Below are 20,689 nucleotides of genomic sequence, written 5' to 3' on the forward strand. Positions count from 1 at the left end.
AAATTAACTAGGAGTTGAGGGAGCCTCCTTTGGTGAAGTACTTGCTTTGCAAGCAGGAGATCTGTGATGGATCTTCAGAACTGAGGGGTTTTGTGTTTCTTTTGGTTTTGTTTTTCAAATCCAAAAACCACGGGGGCATTTCTTTCTAACCCCAGAGACAGAAAGGCAGGACAAAAGGATCTGTAGGGCTTGCTTGGCAAGTTCGATACTAATGAGAGCCCTGTTTCAGAAAAAAAGGAAAGAAAAATAGAAGGTATACAGTACCTGAGGAGGTTGTTCTCCGGCTCAAACACATGAACTCATGTGAGCACACTCAGCTACACACACATGAACACACATTAGTTTACTTAACGTGTGCAGCATACAGTAATTCATTTGACAATAGTTAATCTGGCTTAACTGTAATCACAAGTTCAAACCTCGCTTAGCTACAGGATCAACTCGAGGCCAGCTTTGAACTCATGAGATACTATCTCAAAGTAAAACATAAAGTTTAAAAAAGGAGGGAGGGCTTGGGAAATAGCTTAATGGTGGACAAGATCCTAGTACCACATAATAAATGATAAGGTAAAAGCAAATCAAATTAATGATAGTTAATGTAACATAAATAAGTTAATTAACAATATAGTCCCTGCATTTCAAGTAACAAGAAAACACCTAAACTGTTAGCCAACATGCTGGACAAGAAACAGGCTGATCATTGCTGTTACCACCACATGATCTGTTTGCCAAGCTCAAACCCACCTCACTTACTCTAAACCTATCAGCAGACTAAGCTATGGAGTCTGAAGAATACTTGGTAGAAGGGGGAGAGATGACGCCACAGTTACCAGTGCTTGCTGCTCTACAGAGGACGGATGTTTAGGCTTCAACCTTGACTTGGGGCGGCTCTGACCACCCATAACTACACATACTGGGTATCCAGTGTCCTCCTCTGACCTATATAGGCACATGCACACATGTGTCATACATTCACATGCATACACATCTATAAATGAAAACATAAACTTGGATGGGGTGTAGCCCCGCTGGTACAGTACTTACCCAGCGTGAATGAAGCCCTGGAGATCTCCAGCTCCTTGTGAGCCAGGCATGGAGGAACAGAGCTGTGATTCCAGCACCTCAGGGGATGGAGGCAGGGTTGTTAGAAATTCAAGGTAATTCTTAACTACAAAACAAGCTTGAGGCTAGCCTGGGCTACATTTGATCGTGCTTCAAAAAAACAAAGCAGGGGGAGAGAGAGAGAGAGAGAGAGAGACAGAGAGAGAGACAGAGAGAGAGACAGAGAGAGAGACAGAGACAGAGACAGAGAGACAGAGAGAACGAATATTTGAAAGCAAAACTCCTAAGCAACAGACCAAATCTCAGGGTCTGACGCCTGTGGCTGTTTGACATAGAAACTGATTTCCTCTCAATGCTGAAGCCATAAGTAAATACGCTCACACACAAAAAGATAACTCCCAAACTCTCATAGTTCACCTTATTTAGGAGAAAGGGAAGGAAAGGGAAAAATATTGCAATCAAAATATAATCTCAAAAATAAAATTAAAAAGAAAAAGTTAAAAAAAAGTTTTTTTAAAAGGCAGTGCCAGTGTGCATAGCTGCACTTACATTCCCATGACAAATGTCAGTCTTGTAGACAGTAGAGCCCTTTTGAGTTACTTCCGTTTACACTGTAGCCAAGCTTCCTGTTGTCGAATTCCTACCTGCTCTCATGACAGACCCTTGGGCAAATGTCCAGAGGAAAAACCTGCGCCCCAAGGGCTTGCAGAGCAAACATTGCTGGGTACAGGTTCTATCATCACTTCTGATTTACTGGGAAGCTGATAGATCTGTGCAAATAACTTTAAAAATGTTTTGCTCTGGACAGACAGACCGACACACACATACACACGCACACTTTATCCAGTTGTTGCTGAAGCCAATCCTAACAGTTTCCTGCCTCATTAAATTTAATGCACATACTTACATACTTACATCATTCTGATAGATCATGAAAGCCGAGACAAATAGTCAGACAGATTAAAAGAACAACTGTAGACAACTGGTGGCCTGGTTTCTCCATGGCCCATCGCTCCTCCTCTGCAGCTCAGTGCTGGGCTGACACCTGCCTTGTTTTTGTGACTTCTCAGCACATTTAATGAGTTCCCCCATCCCTCATTAGAAAGCACTGTGTTTGGAACACCAGGTGGTGTCTGGCTAAGACCTTTTTTGTTTTAAATTACACATTTTTTTTTTTCCTTAAGGAAAGCTGTCAGAGAAACTCCCAGCTCTGTATTACTGGTGATTATCCACCAAGATGTCTTGGGTGTATCTTTACCAAGGCTGATCCAAAGAACAAATTTCCTGATAGAAAAACTGGCTCTTTTGAGCAATGACACAGAGGATACAGGATTTCAGTCAGAAACATCGGAAAGACTGTTGAGCGCTACTGCCCGTATGTTTAGCGTTACTTTGGAGCTTGGCTTCGTCTCTGTGTGTAAGGCCAGACTTATGACACCTGTCAGCTTTGCCCTGCTGTCATTGGGCATTGTGCTGTTGTCAGCCCTCTGACATGCCACTCTACCCTGAGTTGGCCCCGCACTGTAAAGGTGAGGTTCCAACCCTCGAAGGACCGCAGTACTGAGCGTTCTTACTAGAACCTGAAGAAGCCCCTTGTCTCTTCTGGCCACTGGATCCAGTCTGTTCACTGTGCTGAGATCATTCCATGGTGGCTGACATATTGCCCTGGTCTGTTGAGCAAGATGCCGTTTTTTTCTCAGTTTGATAACCAATGCTCCACTGCACAGTTCCTTTTCCATGTACCCATTTGCTCTTTCTCTGTGCTTAATTGAACAATGGCAATTACTGCTACACAGAACTAAATGTTAATTATTTTCCTTTTCAGATTTTTTTCTCTTAATGATTTTATTTACAAATTGTAAGACTTTATCACATTCCCCCATCCCTGAACCAAATCCTCCGCCTGGCGAGTAGCAGTATGATATTTTCAACAGAGGAGACAGATTTCTGACAGTTGTTCACTTTTGTAAGAACTATGGAACATTAATAAAGCCTTCTACAAAGCCATCAGTGATTAAATGACTACACACACACACAATTGCTAAGAAACTGACTGATCTTTTTTCTAAAATCAATATGATGCAGGAGAGTATCTAGTTTTATGAAAAATAAAGATAATATACTAAAATTTAAGTTAATATTTGGTAAGTTGTGGTAAAGCCTGGTCAATTCTGGAAACCTGGAAAGTTCAGCAAAGTAGGAAGAATATTTATCCTCACCGCCAGACCATCACCATTAACACGTTGGTGTGTTTTCCTCAAAGGGCCTCTGGGTTCTGCCTCTGAGGATACATTTAGGACTCCTAACCTTTAACATGCAGCCAGGACGGGTCTTCAGCCTCCTCTCTCCAGTGCTGTTCTCTTCCACTCTGATACTAAGCTTTCATTAACCTCAAGCTGGGATGGGAGGACTTGGGTACCTGCTTTTCTGGTGCGGGCTTCTCACCTCTGGGTGTTGCTGAACTGAACCCTGCATCTCTAAGCCTCATCTCTCGTTGTGTTTCAGGGTGGTTATACTGCATATCGCTACGCCCAGCCCACCCCTGCCACTGCTGCTGCCTACAGCGACAGGTACGGTCTTTCTTCTCTCGGTGACTTGAAATCAGCTCGTGGGACAGGAAATTCTGATTCGTATTTGGTCTTGCTTGAAACATGCATGACTACCGAAGAGGAAGCCCCTGAAAATTAGGTCCCATGGTGAAGTTATGCACAGGCCATGTGGAGAGAACTTGGATGCTTAAGCCTTGCTCATTGTGAACTCCTCACCCTGACAGATGCAATGCAAAAGAAAGAAAGAAAGAAAGAAAGAAAGAAAGAAAGAAAGAAAGAAAGAAAGAAAGAAAGAAAAAAAAAAAAAAGAAATCAGCTCTATCTCTGGATAGCTGTTTTCAGGTCTCTTTGTTCCTAAACCATACATCTTACTCATGTAAACACACACACACAGACACACACAGACACACACACACACACCTGCTCAACCTTCTCTTGGCCTTCTACATAAGACCATAGTTTTATCTAATTCATAGGAAGAAAATGACAAAGTAATAAACCTGAAGGTTCACCTCCTTCCCTCCTGACACCCAAGAATGCAGTCACATCTGCTTTACTGAATTCAGAGTAAAGGAATGGGCAGAACACCCGGCTTCCATAAGGGGATTCACTGATCTTGGCAGTGCCCAGTACCCAAACTTACAAACATAAGCCAGCTTTCACTTGCACTGCACACCTCACATGAAGAACGGCAGCTGGAGGTACAGACACATATTTGAGAAACGCTGAATTCCGAATGGGTGTGTGTGACTGCCTTGGTCCCCAGGCTTTGGCGATGTGATGGTTTCTAAAACAATTATAACTATTTCTATATAGGTGCCTTGTTGGTGGTGGGGGGCAGTAAACTAGGCAACAAACAAAATGTGTGTGTCTTCATACTGAATGCGATTTCTGGCTCTGATCTCTGAGGACAGCAACGTGAATGTTCAGATGCTCGGCATGCATGAATGTCCCGGAGGGTGCTTATTCTCGTGATGACTGTCTTAATTTAAGGATATGTTTCATGAATAAAATGATCATGGTAACGATTTGCATGTGTGGCTGAGGCATGCTGGGTCAGACAGGTAAGCAAGCAGGCGAGGGGCGTGGCCCATGAAAGAGACTGTCAGAAGACATTAATAAGATTCTGCCTGGCTTGCAGCCATGCAGTTCCTCTCGGTTTGCAGTGGTGCGCTTTTCCTGCACCTCCATCCCATTTCTCACAAGAAGTGTTGTTAGCTCGTAGCAGCTGCATAATTTTTCTGCAGTTTAATAAAGCAAAAGAAATTCCAGAATTTAAAATGTTGTACTTAGCTCCACGGACAAACGTGTCATAAATGAGTCTTTGGCAAGCCGAGCTGAGATTTGCTGTCTGGCTACACACAGGAATTATTACTGTTTTCTCTTGAGCACTCATAACACATTTTCTAAATTGTAGAGAATCTTCAAAGGAATCCAAGCCACTGGCCAGACACACTTGTAAATACATGAATTATCCATTTCCCCAGTCATCAGTTGCCAAGATACGAGATGCTTCATATAAATTGTTATCTTCAGTATTCTCTGACACCGGATTAAGAAATTTGAGAGGGTCAATAAGGCTAATAAAAATGATGACAATCTTGAAATACTTGAGATCATTCTACAAATGAAAAGGCTTAAATGTTATTAAATTCCATGCACTGAAGATCCACACAGTCTCAATTGTAGTGTGGCTCAGCTACAGCCCTTAATTATTTTTATGAAAATATCTCTAGATGCTAAATTCTCAAACGCCCACTTTGTATGTAATTATAATCATAGTAACTTTAGCCTGCTGTATAATTATAAGAATCTTAAACAGATTTATTTCTTTGAGTGTTTTTCTTGCTCCTCCTCGGATTAAGTGCATCTAGCCCCAAGTTGAAGAAAGGTTATTTACAAAGATAGACTTTAAATCGCCTCTTCAAGAAGACCAATTTAGACACTTGATCAAAACAAAGTGTTTAATTTAATACTAAGAGTTACTGATGAAGCCCACTGTCTCCACTTGCATCAGTCTGAAATTGTCCAAATTCTCTCCATTGTGGAACACCAAATATGGAAATATCTGTATAAAACTTGCAGTTTTAATATTATTAAGAGTTCTTATTGGTGAGATACATTCTACTGAAAAACACTCTTTCTTGGATTGGTAAATCTTTAATAACTGCTATTCCCAGTTTAGTGTAACAGTTGCGGCTGGAGGAATCCGCTAACTATATTCTTTTCCATGTAATTGGCCTCTTGCTGTTTATTAGAGATGTTTGCACGTTAGGTCCTCTCCGTTGCTGTGGAAATTGAATACTGGCTCTATTTAACTTTACTGTAAGCAGAATACTTGTCACCTATGGAATTATTCATTAAGGTAAATTTGGTAATAGGTGAATTACCAGAAAACAATCTCTAAAATAGAATTTCTGGTTTGATTTATCATTATTAAGTGGTGGTACCTTCCTTTTATTTTTTAATCAATGCAGGCAATGAAAGGGCTTTATTAAAATATGTTCAGAGGAAAATGGGGAATTAGCAGAAGAGGTTTTGAATCTCTCCTAAAGATGGAGAATCTACCAGGGCAACAATGATAATTTACTTAACACTATCATACCATAGCATCAGTAGTAACTAACTCCCTCTTCTCTGGAAGACAGATAGGAAGACAAAGAGAGATAATTCCAAACCCAAAGAAACCCTTTCAAACTTGGAAGGGAAATCGGAGTTGGGAATGGTTGAGAAATGGTCACTGATTATCAACTGGATTCAAGGAAGCACAGCAACAGACCTTCCCTGTGACCTATCTTCATTCAGTCTTCTCCAAAGTGCAAATCCATCTGGTGTGCTGCCCCCACCCCTCCCATTCATAGAATTTTACCTTTACTCAACACAAATCACACCCTTATAAAATTAAAGATTCAGGAACCCTTTGAAAACTACTGACCCACGGTACCTCTCGTGCTACCCAGAAGGCCTTTAGTGGGCACCTTGCAGCTCCCTGCCCATCATCTTCCTGCTTAAATAACCACATGCTGACAATCTCAGAGCAGCCCAAGAGGGTCTGGGTGTTGACCTCCTGAATAAAGACCATCTGCTATGGGCCAAGCTTTTTCCAAATCACAAAGATTGAACTGAACATCACACCTTCAATGATGAATTGAGTAAGAACAGAATAAGCGAACAACTTTCCTTGGCATTTTATAAACATTTGGTAAACACTTGACCTGATCAACTCTTTGTTTTGTTAATCTCACTTTGGTGTAATGTCCAGACTCTCAATGAGATTGTTTTCTAAGCTTGAACCAATCAGAGCATGGCGGTGGGGCCTGTGGTCATCTGGTCATTGCATGCTACTCGGTGTTGCTGATGTGTCTGTGGTACGTGTTGGGTTGGATAGGTCCATCACATTAGCTCCATGAATGGCTTGCTTGGAATAAGCCTGGGGTACAGGTCTCTCTTTACTGATTGGCTCTTGGTTCCTGTGTTTTATGGCTTGATCCTTGTTGCATCTTTCGGCTGTCCAACTGGGAGGTGGGAAGTAGGGAAGGTACCCTGTTCAATGAATTATGCTACTCATACCAGGGGAATAGATGTGATGTGGATATAGCATTTGATGAAATACTCTGGCTAGAAAAGAAACCCTGGCCATGCTTGCCTGCTTGCTGATATTCTAGCATCCTTTAGGGATTGGGGCATGAAAGTGTCCCTCTACATTAGGGAAGAGAATAGCTAGACACAGGCAGGTTACAAAAGAACCAAGGATAGGATGTTTTACTGTCAAGTTTAACAACAATATGGCTGTAACTGAGACCATTTCTTCTACCAACTGAAACATGATTTTCCTTTCAAACAAATATAGCTACATTTTGAAAAGTAAGGCAGTGCATAACACTGAAAATTGAGGCATAACAATCTATCACTTAGGAAGGAAAATAATTTCTATCATGTTCTGTTTAGAGCAGAGGGATGTTCTCAGTGGAAATTTAGTGTCCCAGTTGACACTTTTAGAAAATATTGTTATCTTAAATATGATTTTTATCAAAAATTTTTATCCTAAATTTATTTCCTTATATTTTCATTAAAATGAAAGTTTTTGAGTTGTTATAATATATAAAAATACATTTTTAAGTGACCAAAAATATATGTTCCAGAAGGTAGAGTGGAATATTCACAATTATGTAAAGATATCTTCTGGGTACGAGATGCTCATTGAAAATCAGACAAACCTATAAAACATTTATTTGCTCTAAAGATCAACAAATTGACAAGAAAGTGATGAACCAGGAACACAGGTGTCCTTAGACTAAGCGAGGAGGCTGCAAACAGCAGGGTTCCACTTTCAATTTGTTCTTCTTCATTTTCTGAGACCTTAAAGTTTCATTGTTTTTGTAGGATAAGAAAAGACAGTATAGTATTGGCAATTCCATAGAGCTCAACCTAATATAAACCCAAACAAAATTTTGTCATCTTACATACTCGTAGGGAACTTCTAAGAGTTTTGGAGATAAATCTCAGAACAAGAAAGCCAGAACTTGTGCAGCTTAGGCAGTCACATGATGTATGCTAAGCACCATTCAAACCAGGCACTCCGAAGTTGAAAAAGAGAGGGTTCATTTCAGAGAGAAAGATTAGTAAGTTTTGTAAAATTTAATAGGCACAGATAGGCATGTTTTTGGTATAAAATTTATATATGATAGAGACAGAAATGCCAAACACATGTAAATGGGGAGATGGTTGGCTGGATGGATGCGAAGCGAGATAGATGATACTTAGATCCATGGGTAGGTGGGTAAAGGAAGAAGAAAAGAGAAGCAGGACAAGCAGAGGGAGGGAGGGCACAAGAAACGAAAAGGGAAGTGTCAGCCAAGTGGTGGTGGTGCACACCTTTAATCCCAGCACTCCAGTAGCAGAGGCAGGTGAATCTCTGTGAGTTCATGGCCATCCTGGTCTACAGAGCAAGTTCCAGGACAGACTCCAAAACTACACAGAGAAATCCTGTTTTGAAAAGAAAGAAAGAAAGAAAGAAAGAAAGAAAGAAAGAAAGAAAGAAAGAAAGAAAGAGGAAATGTCAAGAGCAAAATACCATTTTTCTCTCTCTTCCATTTCATCATAAGCAAATCTACACAGAACAGAAAGAAATTCTTACATAAAACCTTTGTCTGAAGACTAATGCAGCTGAGCGATCTGAGTCCTAGCACAGCCCCTCAATCTATTTTAGGAGCTATTTTCTGGATTCTGATTTAAGATTGCCGAATTTCCGCCTTGAAAATAGGTGAATAGCTTCATTTAAAATGATAAACCATTTTACTTAGCATCCTTATACATGTATGTACACACACACACACACACGGAAAATGTCAGGCACCATAAAAGCAAGTAAGCATCCTGAATAAAAAGTTCACCAGTTAATACATTTAAGGACATTTTTTTTCATTATAGAAAGGTTATATCACAAAAATTACCGTATCATCTGAACTTGATGATTTTGCACTTTCTTCTAGCCATACATTAAAATATAGAGTTTAATATATAGACCGTGTAGAATGTTTAATGAGAACAGACAGCCCAGAGGAGTAGGGGCATTTCATGGTTTCTCAATTCTTCCTTTTCAAAACACATGTGATAAGAATTTCAGCTAATCCAGAAACTAGAAGCAAGCTTCATGCCTGTTCTTCAAGGCATGTGTAAGGGTAGGACTAAGTTCACAGATACCTTGCCTTCCGGGGCCAGGAGAGCTGGGAGAGTGTAACACAGCCTTCAGCTCTCTCTTTGAGGACTAGGGAGTTCTGCCTATTCTTCCTTCTACCATGCAGCTGAAATGCTCTTCCCCTAGGAATGAGCCACAGCATGACATGGCACCTTTGTGACTTCTTCTGTTAGTTAATTCCTTTTCTGGACACTGCCTTGGGAAAATAAACCTTTACAGTGTGTGGGGGCTTCCTGGTTACATTTTTAATCTATTTGAGAAACTCTTGAGAGAACCTAAGGTGGGTAAGACAAAACATGGTCATGACAAACAAGAACGATACTCCCAGGTTAGCAGAGGGCTAAGGGGAGAGGTCATGAGGGCTCAGGGCAGACCCAAGAGTATTAAGGCAAAGCCACTTAAGTCATTCTTGATTGTCAGGCATGAAGTGGCAGTGAGAAGGATAGTTTCCTCAGTAGCCTGAGATAGCAACTGACTGAAGTTGCTCTTGGTTTTAGTTTCTTAGTCATTTCTGTCACTGTGATGAGCAATTCTAGTTTTTCTTTTTCAAACAAAAGATGCTCTGGCACCTTGTAACAGGAATGTAGCAAAATGAGTCACCAGTATCTTTATTTATATCCATTTGTATCCCAAAGCCTTTGCTGAAAGTGCAGTCAGAATTGATTGAATATCTGTATTGAAAACATCCATACATGTGCATGCTCACATGCACACAGAGGTACATGTGCATCCATATGTATGTATGTACATTGTCTTATTTTTATGTCTTTTTTAATTTAAAGTTTATTTCCTTAACAGATTCAGTCACAGTTTTGAGTGACACACAACTCGTTCAAGAAAAGAAAGAGAACTTACTTGTTCTAGAAAGTTATTAGATATTTAAAAGAAACACATTTCTGATAGAGTTATTACATAAGACTGAAATGCCAGGCAAAAGCAAATTCTTTAATAAACCATGTGCACATGTCACTGCTTTTTTAAAATTGTTCCGATTTTACATTCTCCAAAAAGTTAGGACTAGGCCAGTTCTACTTTCTTCCAACATACCCTTTAACTTGTTATTGATTTGATTGGAGAACACTAAGACGATTCTGACATCCTAATGAAGGAAGCAGAAAGCAATTGAAATTTGGGTCTATGGATGCCAAACTAAACAGCAAGGAGCAATACTGATGCTATAAAAAAGACCTATTTTCCAATTTTCTCTGGTTTTTGACTTGAGGCCGTTCACACACATACATTTTCACATGTTTATACACACTCACATACATACACACACACACACACACACACACACACACAGAGGTGGGATTATCTCAAACCTTAAATGTGCCCAAGTTTTGCCTCAGAGGCTAATTACCTCTTATCCATAACTTGCCATGGCTTCTCTAGTGTTATGCACTGTTGGATGAATATGTAATTGAGGTAGTTAAAAAAAATAGGCTTGTAATAATCCACAGACTGGACCAACAAGGGGCCAGGGAGAGATTAAGGACATTCCAAACCCAGCAGACCATGGCTGTCATAGCCACGTGGGGAGCCACTTCTGCAGGTGACAAGACAAGGTATAACAGCTCCTTTGGTCATGCCATGACCTGATTACATGCTTTTCAGGTTGCAGATCATTGGCTTGATGGGTCACAAAAAAGCAAACGAAATCCATCTCTTAAGTAGTACCATCATGGCCCTTCCACTGTGAATGAATGCTTAGAAAATGTTCACTTCCTAGAGGTAGGTCAGAAACCTGTAGTGAGAATCCAGACTCTACAAGCCTCTGGGTGAGCCCTTTCTACTAGCAGCAAGAGTAAACTTGGTAATGAGTTTTATCCAGCAGAAGAGAAGGATACATACCGAGGTAGAATCTTAGCTCACAGAATACTTATAGATGTCTCCCCCTCAAACTGGAGCGTGAGGACCCAAGTTCAGACTCCCAGGAGGCATGTGAAAGCAAAGCCCGGTGACATGCACATGTGATCCCAGTGCTGGGAAACAGCCAAATCTGGAGAGCTTACTTGACAGCCAGCCTCACTGAACTGCCAAGCTCCAGGTTCAGGGAAGAACTTGCCTCAGCGATGAGACGGAGAGTGATTGAAGACTGCTCTGCCATCAACCTGAGGCCCCTATACATTCGTGCACTGGCGCACACACATATGTGCTTACACACACATACCACACACATAGGTATACAAATTTCAAATTATCAAATTAAAACATTCAACTTCTTTGCCATATTTTTCCTTTAAATGTTATTTTTTTGGGGGGGGGATGACTTTTCCTTTCTGTTCTCTATTTTGACCTTAGTTCACTTGCTAAAGCTGTTATCTTTTAGAATGAGATGAAATTTTTCCATAAAAACTCTCTCCTACTCTTTCTAAGGGTATCAAATCAAGTTATGACCCTGTGCCTAAGAGCACAGGTTGACTTCCAGAACTGGCTGCCACTGGCTTATGGCATCTGAGTTATTTCTATATCTGTATGTAGCCATTTATGCAAAAAAGTCATCTGACAGAAATGAATGATGATTTTTTGGATGATTTTTCTCACCAGTGAGAACACAGTGATGGATTCTTCAGGAATTCAATGCTCTTCAAAACTGTATTGCATTTCATACTTAATTAACATACAAAACAGTTAGAGGGAAACCTACTTCCTGTCAGGGAGATGGGATGTTGGTGGGAGAGAACTGAAGAGACTCTTAATTAGTTAGCTGCCTGGCTTTGCATCGGGCTCAGTTTTGCTATACAATGATGCATAATGTTTAGACAGAGAGTAGATTCTAAGGAGTTCAAATAATTAAACCTAAGCATTATTTCTCCTTAGCTATCTTCATAATTTACCTTGAAATGCTTTAGCCAGAGATGGAAGAAGGATGCCACATCTCTGATAACCTTCACCCATCTTTCCAGACACCTGTTACTGTCTCCTCCTTCTCCTCTTCTTTAGTGACCTCCTCAATGTTTGGCATCTCTCCAAATATATTCCCTTGTGACCACCTGCTTCAACTGGCCTCTGGCCATAATTATTATTTTCTTAACCCCCAAGGTCATAGGAAGAGAAAGTGGTTCCTGTGTTAAAATCTTGTCATTGACTACATAGTAGGCTGGAGTCAGTATAACACAAAGCCTGCAAGGACTGCATCTGGTTACTTTTGACATCATTGAGCCTTAGTTTTCTCATATTACTCAGAGGACAGATCATACATACCCATTATAAGAATGAGGCAAATGCTATAAATCGATAAGCTGGTCAGATGTTATTAGTTATGTATTTTCTGATTGATGGTTGTCTTAGAGATGATTCACTGTAATTACTGGCTTGGTGGAGGATTCAGCAATAAGTTAACTCCATTTAAATTCTGAGTTGTTTTTCTGCCTGATCATCTCTAAGACTCACAAGAGCAGTAGTATGCTGAGATTCTACATGCTGCTTAGTAGCCCACAGTAGTATGTGACTGAGTTATGTTCTTGAACAGGATTTTTTATGTATCATTCATGGTCTTTAATGCATATGTAGGCTAATGGATCTTTGCTACTGATATATAGTAGATAATCACAAATTTAGGTTAAAGCCAAATCTAATCTCAGTAGAATTATTTAATCTATGAGAGAGTATGGGCAGATCCTAGAGATTATAAGTTTTATGCTTGCCTTATTTATAAAGTAAGAAAGATGGGTCACTAGCTCCTTTGCTTCCTGGTAAAATGTACGTGGTTTTGAATGGAAGCTCTCCAACTATAGCCTGAGGTCAGCAGTCTCTAGATCAACATCACCACCATCATCACCATCAACATCAGCAGTGTCACTTAGCTCCATGGGGTTTAGTGAGTTCAAACACATTTTCCCTGTGCTTATGCTTCTGCTTGGATGTAGATCCTCTCCTCATGCACCTTCAGAAAAGATGGAGTTACCAAAGATGTACCAGCTTCCTCAAACGGACACTTAACCCCTTCCGTGACAAACCCAGCCTCCAAACCACTGCTTACTGCCCTTCTTTTGAATGGGGCAAAAGATGACACTATCTTCTCCACTGTTTTATCTTACATTCAATCTGCACAGTCTATGAAGAGTCTATATTTTAATTGTTAGTTCAGTCTCCCAGTGAGAAGACTAAAGCCCTGAAAGTTGAAATAACTTTTCTAATGAGACAGAACTTGTATGGACAGCTCCACATTCTGGATTCATCTGAGTGGGAATATAGTAGGAAGTGAATGAGATGGTAGATGTTAGAGAGATTGAGATGATGGGGATTATGCATGGTCTCCAGGTAAGAGAAGGGCCCTTAGAAATGACTTTCCAAACTCCTGGGTTGTCTAGTCAAACAGTCAAGTTTAGGAGAAACTGGAAACTCTCTTAATTTAAGCCTTTTTAAATGCAACATAAGCAAGGGAGTTGTGCCTCCATGCAATTACTCTAAATGTGCTTCCATATATTCATCTTTTTTTTAAAATAAGAGATCATGGTAGCTCTCTTTGGAGCCTTTTTACTTCATTTGGTTATTTGTGGGTTTGTCTGCATGTGCCACATCTCACATATGTATAATATGATATACTTTAAAACCTAAAGAAAAATAAAAATGACCACAAGGAAGGCAGACATGTGTACCTTACATAATGTTGGGATTGGACATGGGAAGGGAGGTGGAGCAATAGTCACAAACAACTGTGTCACTCTCCTCTTCTAAGTAATAAAACTGAAATATGCCTCAGACTATGAGGTTGACATGTCCAGTATAGGCCTTCTAAAACCATACAAAGGCCCTAACATGCCTCATCCCTGTGGCTTAGCTCTGTGTCCTCAATGATCATCTGAAAAACCAATGGAGCTAGCAAAGTGGATCAGTGGGTAAGGGTGTCTGCCATCAAGCCTAGTGGCCTGATCCCAAGGACCCACATGATGGAAGAGAACCAACTACAATAACTTTTCCTCTCATTTCTACTTGTATATTGTGGCATGTGTGAATGGACACACACACACACACACGAATAAATGAATGTAAATTTTAGTGTATTTAATGTATTTTGAGCCTGGTAGCATATTGTTTTTATCCAACCACATAGGAGGTAGAGGCAAGCTTTGCCTATGAGGCCAGTTTACTCTATCCAGCATGTAACAGGCCAGCCACGATGACCTAGTGAGATTCTGCCTCAGTGAGTTAATCAAACAAACAAACAAACATCATCATCATCATCAAAGAATAAAGATAAAAGGTAAAGGAATGACACCCAAAGTTGACCTATAGCATACACACACACACACACACACACATCTTTCTTTATTGGTCATCAAGTTTGGGACCTTCTCGGCCCATAACTAACAGATTACTCAGAATCAAATCTAATTCATCCAACTTCTATGTTGGGGAACCTCTGCTGTCACCTTCCAAGTTAAGAGAACAACTCTCATAGGCTGTGGGGATTTTTGTCGTCAGCATCTTGCAGGGTTTTAGATATGCATAGATGCTATATTCGGTTTGAAATCTACAGCATTTGATTCACAAAGACTCACAATGAAGAACACAGATCTGGAGCTTTTTTGTTTGTTTGTTTTTAACAAAATAGCAATAGAGAATTGAGAAGCCAAAGAGTGAGGAGACAGTAGAACTTTTATCAATAAAACTTAGCACCGGTGCTCTTGGAGAAAGGACAATTACAGTCGGGCCTCACTTGCTCATGCCAAAGCCTACCCTTTGACCTCTGACTCCTCACACCCCCCCCCTTGAAAAATCTAGCAGACCACTCTTTACACTTGACACTTAGAATTCGGTGGGTAATTATTTTTTGGAAGAAAATTGCAAATAGATGAGATTTAACCTAGGGGTGGGGGGAGTGAGAAATAAAGATGATATATGGTAAGCCACAAGACTGATTTAAATATGCCACCAGCTGAGTCAGGATTGACTGGATGGTTGATCTATGGAAACCATCTTAAAATGGAAGGAAGCTTTTGGATAAATTAAATAAGCCATTTCTACATCATGGAAAGTTGGATGTACTTATAATCATCTCCCTCAAGCTTCAGTTATCTTATGGACAAAGAGGAATTCAACTGTCATTTTGTCTCAGAGAAGCTAAGATTCAAAGCAGTAGAGTAGGAAATTTCCCTAGAGAGGCACACTAATAGTAGGGCTGGAACATCCCCACGTAACTTCCTCTGTGCAGAATCTCAGAGGAAGCGAGGGTAGAGGGCTGGATTCCAGACAACTGCTCATCTTCCATTTCCACCATTAAGCATTTTGCCTCAAATGGCCTCCCTTGGTTTATTCATCCTTTGTCAGGGTAACTAGAAGAGGGATTATAAGAAAAATGAAATAAAAATATAGGTATGAATGATACTCAGCATCCTCATATCACAGGCAAGTTCTCAATCTGTATTTGATAGAATCTGAAGTCTTGAGAAGCATAGCTCTTAGCATATGGAAGTAAAGTTTCACCAATTCAGTCCCATTATTTGTCTATGATCACCTTCAGAGTGCCCACTGGACTCTGACCCAAATCAGCTAACCCAGAATTCAGAGCAGAGGAGACCCAGCCGGTACACTCTACTGAGCTTTCCCTGTGGGTCTGTGAATGAGTCAAACTACAAACCATTCAACCAGACAAGCAGCACTCAAACTCTAGTGCACAAGAAAATAATCAGGAGAGCAGCTGCAGTCCATGCTGGAGCTCCACCCATAAAGACACTCATTCAATGAGTATTGGGTGTAGCTCGGTTGCCAGGATTATCAGAAGTTCCCCAGGTAATCACCATGTGCAATCAAGGTTGAGAGTGACCCAGCCAGACACTGTCATCTAATCAACATACAGGCCAGTTTGCTTAAGAAAGAGAAGGAAGGAAGGAAGGAAGGAAGGAAGGAAGGAAGGAAGGAAGGAAGGAAGAAAAAAATAAAATATAAGGTGACATTTAAATGTGTGGGTCTATATGGAGTGTGGAGAATGTCTGATGGTTAGCATGGGGAGGTGGCCCATGTTCCAGCCTCCTTTCTTGTCCTGAGCGGTCGCTCCGCAGCTGTGCTGCTAGGATCATCCCATTCTTTACGAGCTTGTTTGGAAATGGCACTCTTTTCAGCTCCAGTTTGCATTCCTATTTCTCTCTCTCTGGGAATTCGGGATAATGGCTTCATAGAACAAGTCAGCACATGGCCTATTTACATGCATCTAAATAGAACATTTTCCTTAAATGGTTCTTCAGGGTAGAAGGAAGAGAACTATCCATAAAATGGCACAGGACAGGGTGATGGACACTAATGTGAAGGCCTTGAGAAATCCAGTACTATTGCTTGATTGGTCATCACATTGTCCTCCCCTTTGAGCCTCTTTGACACAACTTTCCTCTTGATCTTACTCATAATCAACCAGTGAAAGCAAGCACTCAGAAGGCTGGCAGCCACACAGACATTTAATGAGCTCTGTAGAAAAAACGCTTTGCTGGCATTTTATGGGGTTCTTTCTGGTAGTGAATGGGACAGATTATGGGTATTTGAAAATAAAGCAGAAGAGCACAGAACTCTTGCTTAAAATGACCATTAATTTTGGAAAGACTTTTTGTAAGTCCTTCTGGCACTACAACAGTGTGTGTTATTCCCTTCTCTCTGCTACTACTGGAAATGGCACTTAGATTTTTTAGATTTGACCTTTTTTTTTTTTAACAGAATCCAGCTAAGACAATTCTTTATAGGAAGTGAGTTTTCAGAACAGATGTGAAAACTTCATCAAGAATTGTCAAAATGATGTGAGATAGGCCCAGTTCCTCAGAAGCCTCAGGCAAGATGGGTTGAACCTAGCTAGCACTTCGAGATCAGATTGTATGGTATAGTAAGACTCTACCTCCAAACAAAAATAAAAAAGACCCAATGAGAAGAAAAAAATCCAAGAGAGGAAGGTTACCAGAACCAGTGGTGGGTGGTAGAAAAGGAAGAAGGAAGGAAGGAAGGAAGGAAGGAAGGAAGGAAGGAAGGAAGGAAGGAAGGAAGGAAGGAAGGAAGGAAGGAAGGAAGGAAGGGAAAGAAGGGAAGGAGGGAGAGAGGAGAGAGGAAGAAGGAAAGCAAAGAAGCAAAGAGAGAAGAAGAGTAGGAGAAAAATGTAGTTTTTTAAGAGTTAAAATTATAGTGTTCAAAAATTCACTCTTAAAGGCAACATTATATTGCTTAAAATTCTGGGATATTTAAGATCTAATTAATTTATAATAATAACCTATGCATTTATTTAATTTTGTTTGTTTTCTCTATTCATTCAATAGCATTCAATGTGTGGGTTGCCTAAATCAGCCCTGCTCACCCAACTAGCAATCTAGGAGTTGGGTGGTAGCTCAGTTGGCAAAATGCTTGCCTCCCATTCATGAAACTAGGTGTCGGGGCACATGCCTGTAATTGTAACATGTTAGATGAGGAGGAGGGGGATCAGTTCAGGGTCATCAATAGTTATATAGTCTATTCCTCAGAAAGGAGTCATACAGAAGCAACATACAAGTTTGCAGGGTCATATAAAACTGGGGAGTAGAGTCAGGCAGAGCTCACACACATCGTGAATATGGAAATGCGTCTTCTAAGGGCACACACTGTGAATGGGCTAAGGTGCCATGTTCAGTTATGGCTGAGCCCTTGTTATGGGCACCTTGTGAACAGAGGTCCTGCAAAGTGCTTGTCTGATGCATGCTGGGAATACTCTACCTGCAGGTTTGGCATGCCTAATCTCACTACCCCTTAAATCAAATCCCACGCCACCTACCTCTTTCATTTTCAGATTTATCAATTGTATTTGCTCCTCAAACCTAGAGAATGTGAAACCCAATAGTTTCTCAGTTTCAAAAAGTTTGGGACATAATAGAAATGTAGCAAAGATCCAGCAAAACTAACTTTTATTGTTTTAAGATAGGTGACAAATGAACTGAGTTTTGACTTTTGATTTATAGAAGACAGTATTCTCAGAGCATGTATAATTTTGTTAGGATTTTATTGGTTTAGAGGCAACTAGAATTTTCAACTGAATGTTAAGTTTCAGGGAATCTTTGCGAGTCATCTCTGTTTACATTCAAAGGTACACCTCCTGGGACCGTAAGACTCTCCTAAGATGTCTTATGAATTGCTCATGCTGGATGGTTTTGAAACATTGGAACAAAAGCAATCATGCTAAGACTCCCAGAAATGCATTTATCTGGGTTCTTGATCCCTGTGCACAGTAAAAAATCTAACAAATGAGAACCCAGCACCTCTCTGGGGTTTTTTAAGGCATTTAAGACCCTAGCCAATCTCAACAAGCCATCCTAACAGGCAGAGTATAGATATTCATATTTCTAGGGAAATCAACAGTACCTCTACATTCAAAAACCTTACATTGTGGAATTGCCACCACTGAAAATACCTTAAGGGAGTTTTATCATCTGGATTTAGAAAACCAAAGCAAAATAGCATTTTCCATTTTTAAAAATTTTTCTTTCCAATATGTCTCTTTACAAAATAACTTGGGAGAAGTGGAGATGGTTCAGTGGATAGGGCATTTGCTGTGTAGCTGTAAGGCCCTGAGTTCAAATCCCTCAAGGACCCAGTTAAAGCCAGACACGGTGGTGTGTGTCTGTAATTACAGCACTCCTACAGTGGAAGGCAGAAGCAGGAGAATGCCTGAAAAGTCATGGGCCAGTAGCCAGGTGTACATGGCAGGAAATAACAGGAGATGCTGTCTCAACTACGATGGAGGGCAAGGACCAATACCAAGGTTGTCTGTCCTCTGACTCCCGTGTGCATTGTGGCATGCACATGCATGCCCCAGATAAAAGGATAATTTGGAAAGATAGGTGTTGTTTCACTTGGCGAGCTTTTTGTCTTCATATAGCAAGCTTAGTTTGATAAGAAATTATTATCCATAACCTGATTCCATATAATGTTCTCTTCTGTAATGAAAGTATCTTTTTCTTTCCTTTTAAAAACAGCTTTGAATAGTGCTTTATAATATATAGAGTTTATGGCATTTCTAGTTAGTCCTAGTACACTCTTTTTCCTAATCATAGTCTTTATTTTTAAAAAGTTTTAGTATATATTTATCATAAAAAAACCTTTGTAAGCACAACTTGAAATAGTTTGGCCTTAGCTATATACCCTGGCATGTTTCGGTAACACGCAGTATTAATGCCCTGGCACAATAATAGCTTGAACACGCCCACATCCTGATGCCCTCATGGTTTCCTTAAAGTGGTCCCGCATGCCTGTTTTGTGATCTTTCCAAGCTTTCCAAGTCCACGGTCCATCAGCACATTTCCCTGCCACACCCATGCAGACGCAGCCCCCTCCCCGCCCTTCACCTGTGCACATGGAACCAATTGCCAGAGAGCACGTTTCCCCCTGAGTGAGCAGTATTGTGAATTTTATCTTCTCTTCCAGAAATCAGTTCGTCTTCGTTGCAACAGATGAAATTTCTTGTAACACCTCTGCAGGTAACAGACATTCCTACTTCCTGATGCTCCCATCTGAGTCTCAATATCCTTTTTTTTTTCTTTTTATCTTCCTCACATGCCGCAGTTGTCACGATAGTAAGTTTAGTTTTCATAAAGAGCGAAAGAGACCATATAAGTTTGAGTGTAGCTGAAGCTTTTAGGACCTACCACATGAAAAATACATGAGGCATTTTGCTAACTCTGATGTTTGTATTTCTGATTTTAATACATGGTTCAGAAGGCTAACACTTGTGGTGAACAAATTCACAACAAAATTCATGGAATAATCAGTATTCTTATTGTAAAATGCTGACCAAGGGAGATTTTAGGGACAGGACGGGACTTCCATGCATTTTGATACATTGTATCTATGTTCACAGAGGTTGAAATGGGAATTATTTGGATCTTTATAGAATGCTACTGGCTATAAGAGACAGCATCCATGAAGCCAGTGGGTTAGGAAATAAAATTATGTCTGTTTTATAAGACAGGGATCTTCCTTTCATTAGTTAAAGATCCTCTGTTTCCTTCCTTCAACATATGCTCAAGTATCAGGACTTAAGGAAAGGAGGGTTCATTTTGCTACCAAAGCCAGGACCTTGGTGAATAGAAATTACCTAGTTGCATGATATCTTCATCAAAATAATCCCTGTCATTTTGCTTTGATGTGGTTCAGAACAGTTAGATTTGGAGTTACTGGACTAAATGCCAAGATAGTCCCTTAATGAATACTAGATCTCTCTCCCCTTCTCCCCTTCTCCCCTTCTCCCCTTCTTCCCTTCTCTTCCCTTCTTTTCTCTTCTCTTTCTTTTTTTGTATGTGTGTGCAGAGGGCTAAAGCCTAAACTACCTCTGATAATCACTAGGCAGTCTTGCCAATGGGATGCTTTTGACCAAGGAAAGTGGATGTAACAGCCGTAACCAAGCATCTCACATGATGCCAAAAGCAAACATTCCACC

The 20,689-nt window shown here is 40.4% G+C and overlaps 1 protein-coding gene across 3 annotated transcripts in view; it reads left to right on the forward strand.

The window, feature by feature from the left end:
* The window catches only part of Rbfox1 (RNA binding fox-1 homolog 1), a 378,397-nt gene that overhangs the window by 338,549 nt on the left and 19,159 nt on the right, over positions 1 to 20,689 (forward strand). For 2 of the 3 annotated variants that reach the window (XM_050134335.1, XM_050134328.1), the window contains exon 11: positions 3,568 to 3,632. In XM_050134335.1, the coding sequence (XP_049990292.1) occupies positions 3,568 to 3,632 (65 nt within the window). Of the gene's footprint in view, positions 1 to 3,567; positions 3,633 to 19,677; positions 19,731 to 20,689 lie in introns of all 3 variants that reach the window. The other variant, XM_050134319.1, reaches the window with a different exon arrangement.

This window comes from Alexandromys fortis, unplaced genomic scaffold, assembly GCF_014885135.2.
Source record: "Alexandromys fortis isolate MF-2015 unplaced genomic scaffold, M_Fortis_MF-2015_v1.1 scaffold_29, whole genome shotgun sequence".
Taxonomy (NCBI): domain Eukaryota; kingdom Metazoa; phylum Chordata; class Mammalia; order Rodentia; family Cricetidae; genus Alexandromys; species Alexandromys fortis.